The sequence below is a fragment of the Glycine max genome, chromosome 1 (genome assembly GCF_000004515.6).
Source record: "Glycine max cultivar Williams 82 chromosome 1, Glycine_max_v4.0, whole genome shotgun sequence".
NCBI classification, from domain to species: domain Eukaryota; kingdom Viridiplantae; phylum Streptophyta; class Magnoliopsida; order Fabales; family Fabaceae; genus Glycine; species Glycine max.
Genome location: NC_016088.4, coordinates 1,373,548 through 1,389,522, shown reverse-complemented (window position 1 = coordinate 1,389,522; position 15,975 = coordinate 1,373,548). Strand labels below are relative to the sequence as shown.

General features: G+C 34.2%; 2 protein-coding genes and 1 non-coding gene across 4 annotated transcripts; all 3 read left to right on the top strand.

Annotated features, from left to right (window-relative positions):
- Positions 1-38: 38 nt before the first annotated feature.
- LOC100814967 (dolichyl-diphosphooligosaccharide--protein glycosyltransferase subunit DAD1) lies at positions 39-718 on the top strand (the record flags this gene model as incomplete). Its single annotated transcript, XM_003517618.1, has 3 exons — positions 39-135; positions 304-347; positions 635-718. Coding segments are annotated over 3 exons (225 nt in total), but the record flags the coding sequence as incomplete, so codon positions are not given.
- Positions 719-5,119: 4,401 nt separating this feature from the next.
- Positions 5,120-15,224, top strand: LOC100789434 (glycerol-3-phosphate acyltransferase, chloroplastic). Of its 2 annotated transcripts, none has more exons than XM_003516910.4 (13): positions 5,120-5,536; positions 6,472-6,569; positions 7,159-7,245; positions 7,413-7,510; positions 9,457-9,514; positions 10,231-10,332; positions 10,429-10,490; positions 10,593-10,703; positions 11,099-11,177; positions 12,794-12,913; positions 12,987-13,100; positions 13,833-14,008; positions 14,763-15,224. In XM_003516910.4, the coding sequence occupies exons 1-12, from the start codon at positions 5,224-5,226 to the stop codon at positions 13,965-13,967; spliced, it is 1,377 nt and encodes a 458-aa protein (XP_003516958.1). In that variant the 5' UTR covers positions 5,120-5,223; the 3' UTR covers positions 13,968-14,008; positions 14,763-15,224. The 2 variants fall into 2 exon arrangements, with proteins under 2 accessions (XP_003516958.1, XP_014621919.1); XM_014766433.3 differs by having other exon boundaries at positions 5,121-5,536; positions 14,735-15,224.
- MIR9754 (microRNA MIR9754) lies at positions 11,922-12,147 on the top strand. The gene has a single exon (NR_126802.1). It is a non-coding gene; the product is annotated as a microRNA MIR9754 (primary transcript).
- Positions 15,225-15,975: the final 751 nt, after the last annotated feature.

Below are 15,975 nucleotides of genomic sequence, written 5' to 3'. Positions count from 1 at the left end.
GTTACATTTGTTGAAACTTGTGTTCTTATTTTTTTGTTTGTGAACAAGTAGTTTACATGGCTTTGGTGGGATCATTTCCATTTAACTACTTCCTATCAAGAGTACTATCTTGTGTAGGAACTGCTGTTCTTGCTGGTAAGTGTGCTAGGTCTATTACAATTTGCAGGCTACCTGGTTTTGCATATTTTGGTACACTATGAGTCTACTAGATACATATGCGCACTTATAAACCTGCTACGTACATATGCATAAATCTTGTTCTTGTCTTTTTGATCGTTGTTATTCTCCTTCATTTTGGACCAGTTTGTCTCAGGATCCAAGTGAATAAAGAGAACAAGGAATTCAAGGTAAAAAAAAAAATTCTTGTCTATTTTGATCTGTGTGTTGATATATTAAAATTGAAACCTGCAATTACCCATGTGAGTTGCAACCCAAAATATTTGTAGGTTTGCTTTGTTTTATTCATCTATTATATTTCAACAATCTGGCTAAATGATGTAGTTTCAAACTTAGATCCCTAGCTACATCTTTAACATGACAAATCAAAGCAAGAAGAAAATGATTTCATATTCTGCGTGTTGGTTTATTCGCTTGATATATTTTTGCAGATATTTGACTTTCCATCCTGCTGCAGGATCTTGCACCTGAGCGCGCTTTTGCAGATTTTGTTCTCTGCAACTTGGTGCTTCATTTGGTGATCATGAACTTCCTTGGTTAAATGGGATTCGTGTAGCCAAGAGATTGAACATAAGTAATTAATATTTTAAAGTTAAAGTTGAATCTTTTAGATAATACTCAACTTTAATCCTTGGCATAAATAATTTTTGGTCAAATTTTACTTATCTCGAGATCAAACTCCAGATTAGTCAGAGTCATTTTTCTCCAATGAACCTCAGGTTAAGAAAAAAAAAATTGGGTTCATGTGGCTGTTGTTTCTGATTGAACCCTTGGATAATAAAAATTAGCAGTTAGTATACCTAGACTTTTGTAATAGTATTTATAGACAGTAACCGGCATCCAACTAATTGCTTTAGTTTTATGTTGATTCCCCCTGCATTCTTGGTTCTCTGTGTTGAACGAAGAGATTTTGCCATCTTTTGAAGTTTAAAGTACTTTTGAATGGTGAATTACAGAAAGTATTATTATTCACATGGATATCTAGATCTGAGCACTAGTCCAAAACACTCAGAAAAGAAAGTGGCAAATTCTAGTCTTTTTTGAAAATAAAATTCAGTAACTCAAATTGCTTATAATTCAACAAAATTTCATGTAAACATTTCTATCCTTCAGTACATGGTTCCCCTTGTCACCCCTTTTCCAATGTCCTTTGTAGAACATTATTGAGAAAAATCCAAACACTATCGGTTAAGACTTCACACTTTGACTTTGATCTTCATGTTTACCTTCATTATTATCAGGATTTTAAATATCGGTCCACAATTGTAATTTAGATTATAAAATCAAAATTTTTTAACTGTCCATGATGGCAATTTGAATTCTATCAGTTGTATTTATCACAATATCAAAATGAATCAATTTAAATAAAAAGAGATACTTAGAGTTTTTGATAGGTAGAAGGCATTTGATAAGGAACCAAAGGAAGTAGCACAAAACAGAGGTACAAAGATAGAATCAAAGAAGGGGTGCCGAAAGTAAACAAGCCTAAGAGGAGGATCACAAAGCCATCGTAACTTAAAGATTTCATATAGGGAAATTGGTTGTGCTGGTAGCATAATCTTGCTAGAATAAGTCATCTGCCATCAGGGGACAAAGATAACAAATTTGTTATTTGTAATATTCCTGCATAGCAAAATGACAAATTCAGTTATTAGGAAAGTATTATAAATAGCCTTGTAATAAAGCAAGATAATCAATGAAAATATAGAATTATTCCCTCTAGTCTTCTTCTTCTCTTCTTCTTCAAGAGGTATTAGACCTTCGAAACCAACTTCTCATACTCAGCACCTAACATTTGGTGTTTTCATTGAGAGCTCATGATTGTCTTCCATGGTTGTCATACCAGCTTCAACTACCGCAACCCACACCACCCGCCAAACCACCTCTCTTCATTGCTTCCTCTCAACACTACCCTCCATCGGCAACCACCTTCCCTTCCATTTCAGCACTCACCTCGAATGGCGGATGCCGAATTTTCTGCCGCTCGCAAGGATCGCCTTAAGGCCGCCATGGTCAAACTTGTTGCAGCTCAACTCCACCTCGAATCCACACTGGATGCCCTTCTTCTAAAACTGCCTTCGAGAACCAGCCACCACCCATCTTCTTCCTCCGTGCAGTCACCACCGTCGCCTCCACCTTCCAGGCTGACTGCACCTCCATGCCTCGTACCGATGCAACACAACCAATCACCCTTGCCTACTCCGCTACCCACGCCGACTTCATCAACCATGCTGACTCCGCCGTCCATGCCGCCTTCGCTTCCCATGCTGACTGCGCCTCCATGTCCTGCACCCGTGCAACCATTCCTTCCACCATTGTCGGGTCTACTTCCTATGCCTGCTCTTCATCTGCTCAATCTCGGTCTCGTTCGCACTGCCATTTCCTTCAACAAGCTCATCAGCATTGTTCCTCTTTATGGGACTGCCATGACCGCATACAAGCTCCAACCAGTTGCCTTTGCATTATGCACAATTGCTAACCCAGGTGCACCGGAATAGACCTCGGGATCCCGGTATCACTTTTGGAAGCCATGCGTTGAAGCCCCAACACCTTGAGGACAAGGTGTTTTTGACGGGGGCTAGAAGTGATAGGTAGAAGGCATTTGATAAGGAACCAAAGGAAGTAGCACAAAACGCAGACACAAAGATGGAATCAAAGGTGCAAGCATGGGTGCAGAAAGTAGACAAGCCTAAGAGGAGGATCACAAAGTCATCGTACCTTAAAGACTTCATATAGAGAAATTGGTTATACTAGTAGTGCTGGTAGCATAATTTTGCTAGAATAAGTTGTCTGTCATCAGGGGACAAAGATAACAAATCTGTTATTTGTAATATTCCTACATAGCAAAATGACAAATTCAGCTATTAGGAAAGTATTATAAATAGTCCTGTAATAAAGCAAGATAATCAATAAAAATACAGAATTATTTCCTTTAGTCTTCTTCTCTTCTTCTTCATGAGATACTGGACCTTGAAAATCAACTTCTCATACTCAGCACGTAACAGTTTTTGTCCTAGGTTTTTTTTATATAAATTACTAATTACTAATGTAGACAACTAAAATATATGGGAGGGTTTTAGGGCCCATGGTTGCCACCTTGATCCGTCCCTGGTACTTGGCAGCTTGTTTGAGCTAATATGTTTTATTCTCATTGTTAATCCTTTTAATAGTGCGTAGAGTTAGTTCTTTTATACATAAAAACAATAATTAGATCCTCCCCATTGCTTTTTTAAAGGTGTGTCCAAGTCTTAAACTGTTATCCTGATTTATAATGACATTTCGTGACGTTTACATTGCATCTAACTCCTCGTCAATTAATTAGTTCATAATTTAATAAAATACTGTGTTCCTTGAGTAAAATAAATGTTGAGTACTTACATAACTTTTTGTAAATTTTAACTTTTAGTACGTACGTGTGACAATAACGTATCTTGTTGCTTGATTCATGCGAATTAACTTTTAATGGATCGGTTTGATATGAAGATGATATTTCTATTAAGGAAGGTTTCTTTTAATTATTCAAAGAAAAAAAATGCTATAAGGTACACGAGTTTTTTTGAAGTGAGGTACGAATTGAAAAGAGTGGAAAAAAATAATATCAATTATTCATTTGTCTTAATTTTTTTTCCTTTCTCTAATTTCGAAGCAACAATGTCGGTATCAAATACGATTATACGAGTTAAAAAATATAAATTAACAAAAATAGCATAGAACACATTAAGATAGAGAAACCGCCAACTTGCACGAACCATTTTATATTAACTTCCAAAGGAAATCTCTTTCCAAACAGAAACAAAACAAAACTAGGGAACAATAATGCATTAAATGAATTGGCCATATATATTGTCGTTAGAAAATTCCATTCTGAAAGTAATAATGATGAAAGTCATATATTTGAAAGAATTAATAAATATAACTACTCGTGTAAGTATTTAATATGGCCATAAAGAGTAACTTGTGCTATATTTATAAGTTTTTTAAGTCGTTATTTTTACCTTATTTTAGCATAGCGATAATGATTAGGATTATCTCAATTTAATTTGTATTAATATTTGAGATTTGTTTCCGGTAAATTCTTTAAGCCAACAAAAGCTATATTATCTATATGTTGTAATTGAAATTTTCATGAATGGAAAGATCATTTTATTATTTTTTTTAAAAAAGAGAGAGTTTAATTCTCAAACTCCTTAAACTAGTTTATCCATGACTTAAAAAAATTTAGATTAATCAATAAGACTATCAAGTTACAACAACCTTACATTTCATATAAATTGGATCAAAAGTTGACATAAAAAACCGATTTAATTAGAGTCTTATCAATTTTTAGGGGGATTTGTATCACTTTAGTCTATTGTTGACTAAGTAGGTCACCTAGATAAATAACATTGATATAAAATAAGATTGGTTTAAACAAAAACATAAATTCAAAGCAAAATATATCCCAAAGAAACTCATGATATAGAGAATAGCAGAGGAAGAGAAAAAAAATTTATACACGTACGATAAAATTTAGACTTTTCTAATACTGATTATTTTAGAAATCTAACTTAAATGATTTTTTTGATTATTTGACTATACAATACATACGTATTAAACTAGAACCCATACTAATTCCACATACTAATCCAATGTGGAATTCAATGGAAGAATAATAAACCGAACAAAGTGAAAGCGATATGTATCGCACATGGATTGAAGCGTAGAGAAAAAAACAACCCATGCCAATCCAATAAAGAATATTCAACACAAGCATGATAATATTATATGGACTTAATCGTTACATTACATAATAACATACATAGGTAATCCACTAATGTAAGAACTTTGTTGGTAATATCACTCTTGTAAACGTTTGATAAGAATTGTGACATATTTTGATGATTAATTTTTAAAATTCAATTAATCTAAACATTAAAGTATCATATGTTGATGTCTTGGTTCCGTTGGAGGCGTGGGCCCCAGCAAGAGAAAAAGCACGTGTGGGCTGAGACTGAGGAGCGGATCCTATCTCTCTTTCACACACTCTCCTTCTCTTTCGTATGAAGAATGAGCACGACCGGTTCTTCGGCTTACCACTGTGTGGCACACCTCCCAAATAATAAGACTATGTTTATGCTCTCTACGCCGCCAACAACCACATTCTTCGCTACGCCTAGGGTTCTTCCGTTTCTCTCTTCAAAACTTTCTTCTTCTTCTTCTTCTTCTACTGCGTCGTCCTCGCCTTGTTGCTCCTCCATCACTCCCAAGGTTAAATCCAAAGATAACAACAATTGCTACCTCGTCTCCGCTAAACATTCTCCCGCTAACATGTCCGCTTCGGTTTCGTCACGCACCTTCCTCAACGCTCGGAACGAACAAGGTTCACTTCTCTCTCTCTCTTCACTCTTTTTTTTTTTTTGCTATCTTCGCACTTCGCTTCTTTCGTATCTTTGTCGTGAACCTCTTCAATTTTTGCGTTTCTTTCTGTTCCTTAGGGAATTTGCTCACTGAGGCTTAGCTCGATTTGTGTTTTTATTTTTATTTTTATTGTGTTTGTTTATACGTCGAATGGAAATGAATCAAGAAAGCGTTAGTTTAGATGCTTTCTTAAGGAGACTGCGAGGGTTTTTTCATTTATATTATTTTTGTTTATTTATAATCGTTTTTGGGTTTTTAAGTAGAGATTGGAGTTTTTGTTTCGGTTGATGCTGGTTGTTGGAAATAAATACCGTTAAATTGGTGGCATAAGTAATATATTGTCCCTGTTTTTTTCCCCTCTTATCTACTTTTCGGTTAGGTGATGATCACGCAAACGATTTGATTATTTTATTATTGATTTATTTGTTTTGGTTTTTCATATTCGGCTGGTGTTTTGAGCTTTGTCCTATGTGATTGAATGGTTGTAGAGAATTAAGAAAGGGAGAGAGTGAAAATTTGTTGATAGTTCGTGATTATATTGGCAATTTTGTCATGAGAAAAATATATATGATTTGATTGACAGAATATGGAGTTTGAGGTGAAGATTCTGACATTTAGAAAGTTCTGATTTAGAGTTGAACATTGGGAGAATGTTATGATCAGTCAGTTATAGATGCCAAGGGTATCAGTTTACCTGACTCTTTATAGATAAAATTACTCTGCTCCATAAGAATCTATCAAGTTTGATCATGTTGTCCATTAATTCGCAAGGAAAATTGGGATTAAGATGCTCTGGCAAGCCTCAAATTAAATCATTTTATTTTTTTTCTCTGTTTTGTTGATTCTAATCCTGAAAATTGATTTTCCCTTATATCATATCCATTGTTTATTTTGCAGAGCTTCTAGCTGGAATCAGGAAAGAAGTAGAAGCTGGATCTCTGCCTGCTAATGTTGCTGCAGGAATGGAAGAAGTGTACAATAACTATAAAAGTGCAGTATGTTGATATTCATGTCCTATGTTCATATACGCATATGCATTCTGCACTTGCCTTGTTGATGTCTAAACTTTTCCTAATATCGGTGGTGTGGGAACAGATACACTCATAATTCACTATGAAACTGAACTCCAAAAAGTCAAGTGCTTCAATTCCGAAAAATTGTGTCTATTGTCGCTGTCAGATTCTTGTTTCTTTACTTCATGCATTGATTCATAGTTGATTATAATATTGGTGTCTGGTACTCTTTCTATTGCTGTGTTAAAAATATTTGTTTGTAAATTGTAACATGTTGGTTACTTGATTATCAATTCCAATATCAAATCATGGATGCTCACAAGCAATAAAGTTATTTGAGATGTCACACACTTGTTTATGCTTTGACCAATAAAATTTGTCTTTTTCATGCTTTACTTGTTACCTGCATCTTACTAGCCTTAGTGTGGATGGTTTATGATACTCAAAATGGTTTAGTTAGTTTGAGTTATAGTCTGAAGTTTAATATACTAATTCATATTTTTATCATTTTGACACTTAAAAGAGTCAAATAACTTGGATACATTTTCTTTTGTGTGCAATCACATTTCAGGTTATCCAAAGTGGAGATCCCAAGTCAAAGGAGATTGTATTGTCGAATATGATTGCTTTATTGGATCGCATATTCTTGGATGTGACGGTCAGATTGAATTCTAGGATATGCTTTGCTAATTGTTTCCACTTTCCTCACTCTAGGAATCTTTTATTTAAGAATTTTTCATAGCTTCTTGCCTAATGCACATTTAGTTTGCTATTGTTTCATGTTATTAATTGTCATGCTCAGAACATGAGATTGATCTTTAACAGGATCCTTTTGTCTTTCAACCACACCACAAAGCAAAGAGAGAGCCTTTTGACTACTACGTGTTTGGTCAGAATTATATCCGTCCTTTAGTTGATTTCAAGTGAGTTTACAAGCTATAGTTTCTCTTCTTTCTTCTGTTTGGTAGCAATCAGTTTAGTTTATGTATGTCTTTTGTTGTTGATCATCTATGCACATAATTAGTTGAATTTTAGTGCACGAACATTATATCTTTGAATTGGGCATTTGTATTTTTATTAAGCTTATTACTACAAAAGCTAGGTTCCAGGGAATTTGTGAAAAATGTGTTAGGAAATTTAAGAGATATCTGCACGGATTGTCCATAACCCAAAAGATTATGTTTTTGGGTGGGAAGTTGACGTGCAGTGTGCATGTACAGGCCCTATTAGAACTTTGAAGTCTCTTCGTGTTTAACACATGGTGATGAAGCTACTGATATCAGGAACGAATAGCAATGCAGTTGTGATGATTCTTATGTTTCTTCTCATGGTGTACAAAATACAATGTACTTGTGAATAAGGCATATCCCGTATGAATCCTGGAGTCACCACCTTCCAATAGTTGATTGAGCCCTTTGATCTATTTGACTTTTTGCTTGGTGGTTAGTGAAATCCCATAATGCATCGGAATGTAGGTAAGATAACTAACATTTAGATTCCAGGGGGCAATTTATGTAGAAATAGAATGAGTGAACAATCTTATACGTGTAAAGAAATGTAAGTTAATATTCTCCTTGATAAAGCTTGTAAGTGGAACACACTCTATGGTTTGTGGTGTCTTGGAGACATATTTCAGACAATTAACACTCTATGGATTCCCATGAAAATACCTTGAGACTTGAACAATGAGGGATTGCAGGTTAATTGTGTCGAGTCCTGTATTGGTGTCTACTGTGAAGCTATAGGGCAAGAGTGCTGAAGTTTTCAATTTCTCCCATTTTTAGAAAATTTTAGCAACTTTTAGTTTGACTATAGATTTCCTTTTAGAAAAGTCTGCATAGGTTGTTAATAGACAAACACATTAACCTGCTTTTTTTTTTTTTAAATACAAATGAGTTTATGACACATGGATGATGGATTTTGGTATGCTACACTGTTATGTTAGGAACAAGTATAGAGAGGAAAAAATTTCCGAAGTAGATGTAAAATTAAAGAGAAACTCAGTAAAGCTATATGCTACTCTGCCACGAGGTCCAAGTCTCACAGAATTCCCTTCACAGATTTGATACCCCCTTCCTCCTCTGTTCCAGCCCTCTCCCATCATATTTTTACCTCTCTCCATGCTTCCGACATCCCCTTCTCCCATTGTCTCACTTTCAAGTGTCCATTCTGCCAAGACTCCTCCCTTTCCCTCCTAACAGACTTCTCCAATCTATTTCTGTTCCTGCCCCTTCCTTCCCTGCTTCTCTTCTTTCTCTGATTAGCATTAATTGGATGCCCACCAGGCCACACAATAGGGTGTCTATCAGTATTTAATTACATTTGTGATTAGTTGGAAGTTGCTAATGGGTTAACCATAGGATAGAAATGGTAAAATAAGACTAAAAATTCTTTTACCTCATTGGAGTTATGCCTTTGCAGCATTTTGCGTCTTGTTACTGGGATCCTTCTCAGTTTTCTATGTGCACTTAAATGGAGATTTATTATGAATGTGATGCATGCAAACAAGATGACACTTGTTCAGATGTAACTCCCTACTTGTGATTTTTCATGTGGTTTTATCTTAGTTAACTTGATCCTTCCTGGTTGTATCTGGTGAAGGCTGAGCTCTTGGTTCTGAATGAATTCAATGTTCACGTTTCTGCATGTGTTAATTTCAAGGTTTGGAACCATGCCAATTACTTCAGAAGTAGGCTTCTCTGTTGTACTTCCTGAAGTATAATCCTGGGATGTAGCAATCTGTATACTGAAACCTCATTTGTATTCATGGCACTTAAGGGCCTATTTATAATCAGCTTGTATCAAAACAATGTCTATTCCATTTGCCCACACCTTATAGCTATTCTTAAAGGTGATATTTTTGTTGCAGAAATTCTTATGTTGGCAACATGCCCCTTTTCATTGAAATGGAAGAGAAACTTAAGCAGGTACCAATTTCTAATATGCTTTGTTAATATTGAAGGATTATTTATCTGCTTGATGTAAAATATTGGTAGAAATTTTAAATAACCTTATTTCACAAAGTAGGGTGAGGCTAGTAATGTAAATATTCCCCCTTTGCTATGTCTATCTTAACCCTAAGGTTGGCATCTATGCATGAGGTATATAACATATTAGGAGTTTATGTTTGTTAGATATGTGAAGTCTTTCATCTTAAAGTTGAAGACAATATGCATAGTTAACTCTTTACAATTCTAGTATGCTACAGTGCAGATTGTGGAACATTAATCAAATCAATCTTAGATCTAGATTGTAGTAGTTGACCCAAATTATGTGATTGTTTTCAATTTCCCATTGCTCTTTGGATCGGTTTCATTATTGTAGTATGAACTATTCTTAATTGTGTATCTGCATTACTATTACTATTATACCAGAAAACCAATAAAATCATTGTAAGATTCTTCTGGACTTCCAGTTATATTTAGTTAGTTGATATTTCTTATGCTGTATCTATCTAACTTTTTCCTGTAAGTACTGCTGATTACTTGTATACCGGATATAGAACGCTGGAAAGAAATATCCACTACTTTACATGAAATGTCAAACTTGGTTCTGATTTATAGGTTCTTGTATATATTTGCCCTATGTTAACATTTTCATAGATGTGGAAGAAAATTTTGAAAGTATGAAAAAATTACTGCAGGGACACAACATCATCTTGATGTCAAATCACCAAACTGAAGCTGATCCAGCCATCATTGCTTTGCTGCTCGAAACACGACTCCCATATATTGCTGAAAACATGGTAAAGTTTGCATATTTATTGTCTGGTTATTTTAAAGCACAGGCTGTACATATTTAAATATTCCAAAGTAATTGAATTCTGCCATTTGTTCTACAGACCTATGTAGCAGGAGATAGAGTTATAACTGATCCTCTGTCCAAACCATTCAGTATTGGCAGGTTCATTTTATACTTCTGTTTATCAAATTAAAAATTTATGCTATATATTTCCTTCTATAAATGAAGTTGACTTCTGAAACTATTTACTTACAATTTTAATAGGAATCTCATTTGTGTTTACTCTAAAAAGCACATGCTTGATGATCCAGCTCTTGTAGAGATGAAAAGAAATGCAAATATACGAGCTCTGAAGGAAATGGCTATGCTTTTAAGGTATATCTGCTAGTTTATGGCTAAATGATTTCTTTTCTTTAGGCAAACTAGCCATTGACCTTAAGTACTGGTTAAGGCAAGAAAATAGCAAATATTTATTTTATTGAAAACAAATAATTTAGTAATTGTTTTTCTTTTCAATAATTAGAAGCATTTAATAGGTTTCTTAAATGCTTATTAACCATTGCCCCTAGTACACTTGATTAAGACCATAATGCGTCAATTTGAGTGCTTGTTTTCTAGAAATCTGCAAACAGATAAATTAGAATGCAAATGTTTATAGGGAAGAGCAAGTAACAGAAGTGGGCATGTTTACTTTAGATAATATATTTTCTATGTACTGAATAATGATTATTGATTGGTCAGTTGTCCATTATCTTGGCCTTTTCCTACAGGAGTGGATCACAAATAGTCTGGATTGCCCCAAGTGGTGGAAGGGATCGCCCAGATCCCCACACCGGAGAATGGGCACCGGTAAGTTCACTCTCTTGTTAAAGTAAAATCTAAAAAGTGTGTCACAGTTTTAGTTCTATCAAACTTGTCACATCTGAGATCTATCATTTACAGAAATGTAGCTTTTGACATTGACTAGGGGATAGCTTGGATAAACATCATAACAAGCGCTTACAGGAATAGGAAATAGAAGTTAAAATAAATCAAATTTCTCTTATAAATTAGAATTAACTTATGTACCTCAGCTTTTGATGTTAGATGACAAAACTTCTACAAAAATTGAATTGCACAAGTTGATTTTAACTTGTCAGGGAAGTTTGATTTATTTTACCTTTTTATTTTCTTCTTATTGTAATTATTGAGAAGTTTATCTAAACTTCACTTAGGTAGAAAAAAAAGTAATTTGCATTGGCTTTGAGAGCTAGAATTTTTTATACTTCCAGAAGGGTACTTCTACTCTCATTCTTTATGTTTATTTCCGTTATATGCTTACAAAAGGTATCAGGTAGGTAGGCATGTAGCTTTGTCTAGAAGCAAATGGGATGGGAGTCAGAAATAGTATCCTATTTAAACACAATCAGTTGTTTGCAAAGGTTGCTTAGTGAATTTTCTTATTTCTGAAAATAATTGAAATGTTATCTGAACTCCAGTGTTTGATACAACAACAGTGAAGCCTTATTCCATTTTTGTTAGGGTAAACTACAAGGATGACTCATCACCAATGGGCTATAGATCTTTTATTTTTTTAGAAAAATGTGTTTTTAGTTTCTATACTTTCGGTCAAACGTGGTCAAGTTCCCTTTACTTTCATATTGATGAATTGGGTCCCCAAACTTTAAAATACATGTGGATTTAGTCTCCCCGAACTCTAAAAATACGATGAATTCTTAGAAATGAGGGACTAAATCCCATGTTCTTTAAAGTTTGAGGGCCAAATTCATTGTATGAAAGTGTTGGGACCTTGACCACATTAGACTGAAAGTACAGAGTCTAAAACATATTTCCCTCCCTTTTTTTTGAGGGGGAGGGGGACTAGAAATGAAATCATGATTTGTGGCTCAAATTTTGAGTTCACTCTTGACTCTGCTGCTCCTTTTTATTACCTTGTGATCTGTTACGCATGAAAACAGATTCTTGATAATGATATTCCATGCTTATTGGGTTATCTGTATTCTCTGCTTGTTGTCTATGTCAAAGCCGTACTTCTATTTTAAGTTGTTATGCTCTTGTGCTGGTTTGCATGTAATTTGTCCTTCATTCTATGTTGAGTAAACAGAAAATTGGATTTAAACATACAAGGACAATAAGTGTGATGGAATCCAAGGTTCAATGCTAGGTTTCTGCTCGTACTTAGGGTTATGTATTTATGAAAACTGCTGGATAAAAGGAGTCACAAGTATAGGGTATATCTCAGCCTATTATATATTTCCGATGTTTTATTTTGTGCATGCGGTCAGTTTACCAGTGTAAATGTTCTAATAATTCCTTTGTTTTTTGCTAGTAGTCATATAAAATGATGACCTTGAGATGTCTCAGAATGTCATACATTATAAATAAAGATGAAATATTGTAAAATTTCCAGTTCCATAGTATATTACATTTCCAATTTTATGATGTTTTGGCATTTTAATATTCAGGCACCCTTTGATACTTCTTCGGTAGATAATATGAGAAGACTTGTTGAACATTCTGGTCCACCGGGCCATGTATATCCTTTGGCGATATTGTGCCATGATATAATGCCCCCTCCACTAAAGGTATGGTGTTCTTCTCTTTGAGAGTCTGCCTTGTTTTATTTTATCATAAAAATGAGACCGTGTAATTTTGCAGGTTGAGAAAGAAATTGGGGAGAAAAGAATTATATCCTTTCATGGGACTGGCATATCAGTGGCTCCAGCATTAAGCTTTTCTGAAACTACTGCTACTAGTGAAAATCCTGAAAAGGTAAGTTGAGTTCGATCACCTGGACTTAATTAAATTTATTATTTTGTCATTGACTGCACCAATTTTTTTCTAAGAAGTCACTTGTCATTTTTTTATATTCAAACTAAGAAGTATGACTGCTTAAGAATGTGATACAACATGACATCATTTATAAACGGCTATTAAGTCCAGATATAGTGGCATTTTGCTTTGAGAAATGTTATTTGTATGACAAATTTCACAACAATGAGAGAGAGAGAAAGAAGTACGGAGTGTGATGGATAATGTGTTAGAGAGAAAGAGTGGTGTTGTATAAATTGTTGTATTAGTTGTATGAATAATACATCTCTTTTGTTGATGTTGCACACATAAATAAATTTCAGTGTGCCTTTTGAATCACAACATTTTGATGCCTCACAACAATAACAGTACCTCATGCGAACCTATGAACTTCCTTCCCTCTAGTCTAGTGAAACTCACTTGTGCCAATGCATTCTAGGATGTACAGTACATGTACTAATATTTGCTGGTTACAGAAATTGAGTATAGTTTCTTGTAATGTGATGAGCATCGTACCTCAAGCTAAATGATCTATGTAAATAAAGCCAGTATTCTGTATCCTTGGGTTCTCCGCTCATGTCTGCTAATTGTTTTGGCCTGCAGCAATCTGAACTTGAAAAATAGATAAAGTTATCTGGAATATTCTTTTACTTCTTTAACTTCATTGGTGCAATATGGGTTTTTATGGAGTAGGCTAAGGAGGTATTCACAAAAGCCCTGTATGATTCTGTGACGGAGCAATATAATGTGCTGAAATCTGCAATACATGGCAAAAAAGGATTTGAAGCATCAACTCCAGTAGTTTCTTTGTCACAGTCATGGAAGTAGATGAAATCTGCATTTCTTCATTGCAATTTGCTCTGATGCAGGTACAATTTTAACTTCCGTAAGTGGATATTTGCAATTGTTCTACTGTACAGCTTATAGGTTATAATTGGAACCTTTTCATAGTTGGGGGTCGAATATTTTTTTACTTGCTGTTACTTTGTTGATTCTTATTCTTATTAGATGGATGGCTTGTTTTCCTTGAGCTACAATTTATTATTGCTTTTAATATTATTCTTTATTTTCTTGTTGCTTGGAATTTTTAATATGGTGAAAATAATAAGCCTTTATTTTTTTTAAATAGAATACAATAGGGATGGAAATTAATGTAGATCATGAATAACCTAAGTTCAATTGATTTTTATTGTAGACTTGTCATTGATATCTACTTGAAGCAATTAAGAATTTGTGTAAGATGTTCACAGTACTTACTGATTTCTAACTTTTGGTTGTTAATATGGTTCTCTTACCCCTAAATTAAAGATTTGTTTTTAGTTTAAGAATCTAAAAAATATAAAGAACTGAAATGCTAAGACAATAAATTATACCTAGAACTTGTCTAGCCCTTAATACTATCTAGTTAACTTGTTTGTCACGTATTAACTGACAGAAGATCTGAAATTTTAGATGGTCATATTGTCTTTAGGAATTAAGCTAAACAATAACGGTAAGAAGTAGATGGAAGCTCCAAATAAAATGCTTGTCTTCACTTAAAACTTAGAATTGTACATTAATGTGCTATACCCCGCTGACTTTATTTTCATGACTAGAGGCTCCAACTGCTATGTTCCCTTTCAGAAGCAAGTTACAAGACTTCAGTCAAACAATTTCAACTGATTCACTTCTGAGGGACTGCCTATTACTACACCGGTCACCGAATGATTTAGCTTGTTGGAAGTTTGCAGTCAAATACATATTTTTCATTTCATTTTTCCTTTTGCTCTTGGTTGCCGTTATCAGCATTCAATTCATCTGGAATCTGTTTCAGTTCAGAAGGTTCAAATTCTGCTGCTTACTGTACAGGTCTCTCTTAGTTCGGTGTCAGATTTGGTTCGTTGACTGATAAAATACTAAATTTTTTACCTACAATTTTGTGATCAGGCTTAGCTAGCTGAATAGATAAAATATAATTGGTTCCATTTGTATTTTAAGTCAACTTTGTTCCATTATAGATGAATAGATGTTAGTATTACATGTTCAGACGGGGTCAGTGAATAAACTGGTCCAAATGCTAATGCAAAATTATTCATATTGGTAAAATAAAAGCTCTACAGTTACCGTTATTTTTTCATGTTTATCTTTATTTGCACTGATGACAGAGCTATAAGCTATGTGTGCCTATGTGGAGCTCTGGCTGTCTGAAACAATATCATGAAGACTGGCCGTCAACATCGTACAGTTTTGTTTTGTTCTGTTTCCAGGATAAAAAAATTGAACAAATGATCTCCTCCTATATTTCATCTATTCTAATTCATATTAAGCCAATCACACTATTGACCATCAAACCCTATTATACACTATGTCTCATTGCGCCGTTACGATGCTGCAGCGGATGCAAACATTTGATCGTTGCTGCTCGATGCCAAGGTTCTTGTCCCTCTGGGTTTGGTGTTCGTAGTGAATATTTCATAGTTAAAACTTAAAAGTTCCGTATTATTTGGTTTTAGATATTAATATTTATAAATTACCTTGCAATTTAAGCTTACAAAAAAGTTAGTATGAGATGGGCCTCTTAATAATTTTCATTATTTATTATTTTTTGTTTTTGTCCTGGTTAATTTTTGAAATGGGATTGTCTACCTTATCTCAAGTAAAATTGGAGTTAAACAATTCCTATAATATACAACTGGTGCAATAATTCTTACACAACGACACAAGAGTTGCGCCAATCATATATTATGGGATTGTTTAATCTTATTTTTACTTGGGTTAAATTAGATAAATCCTTTTGAAAAGGATTATTTTAAATTTAATTCCATGCTTATTTGAAAAATGAATATTTTGTACATAT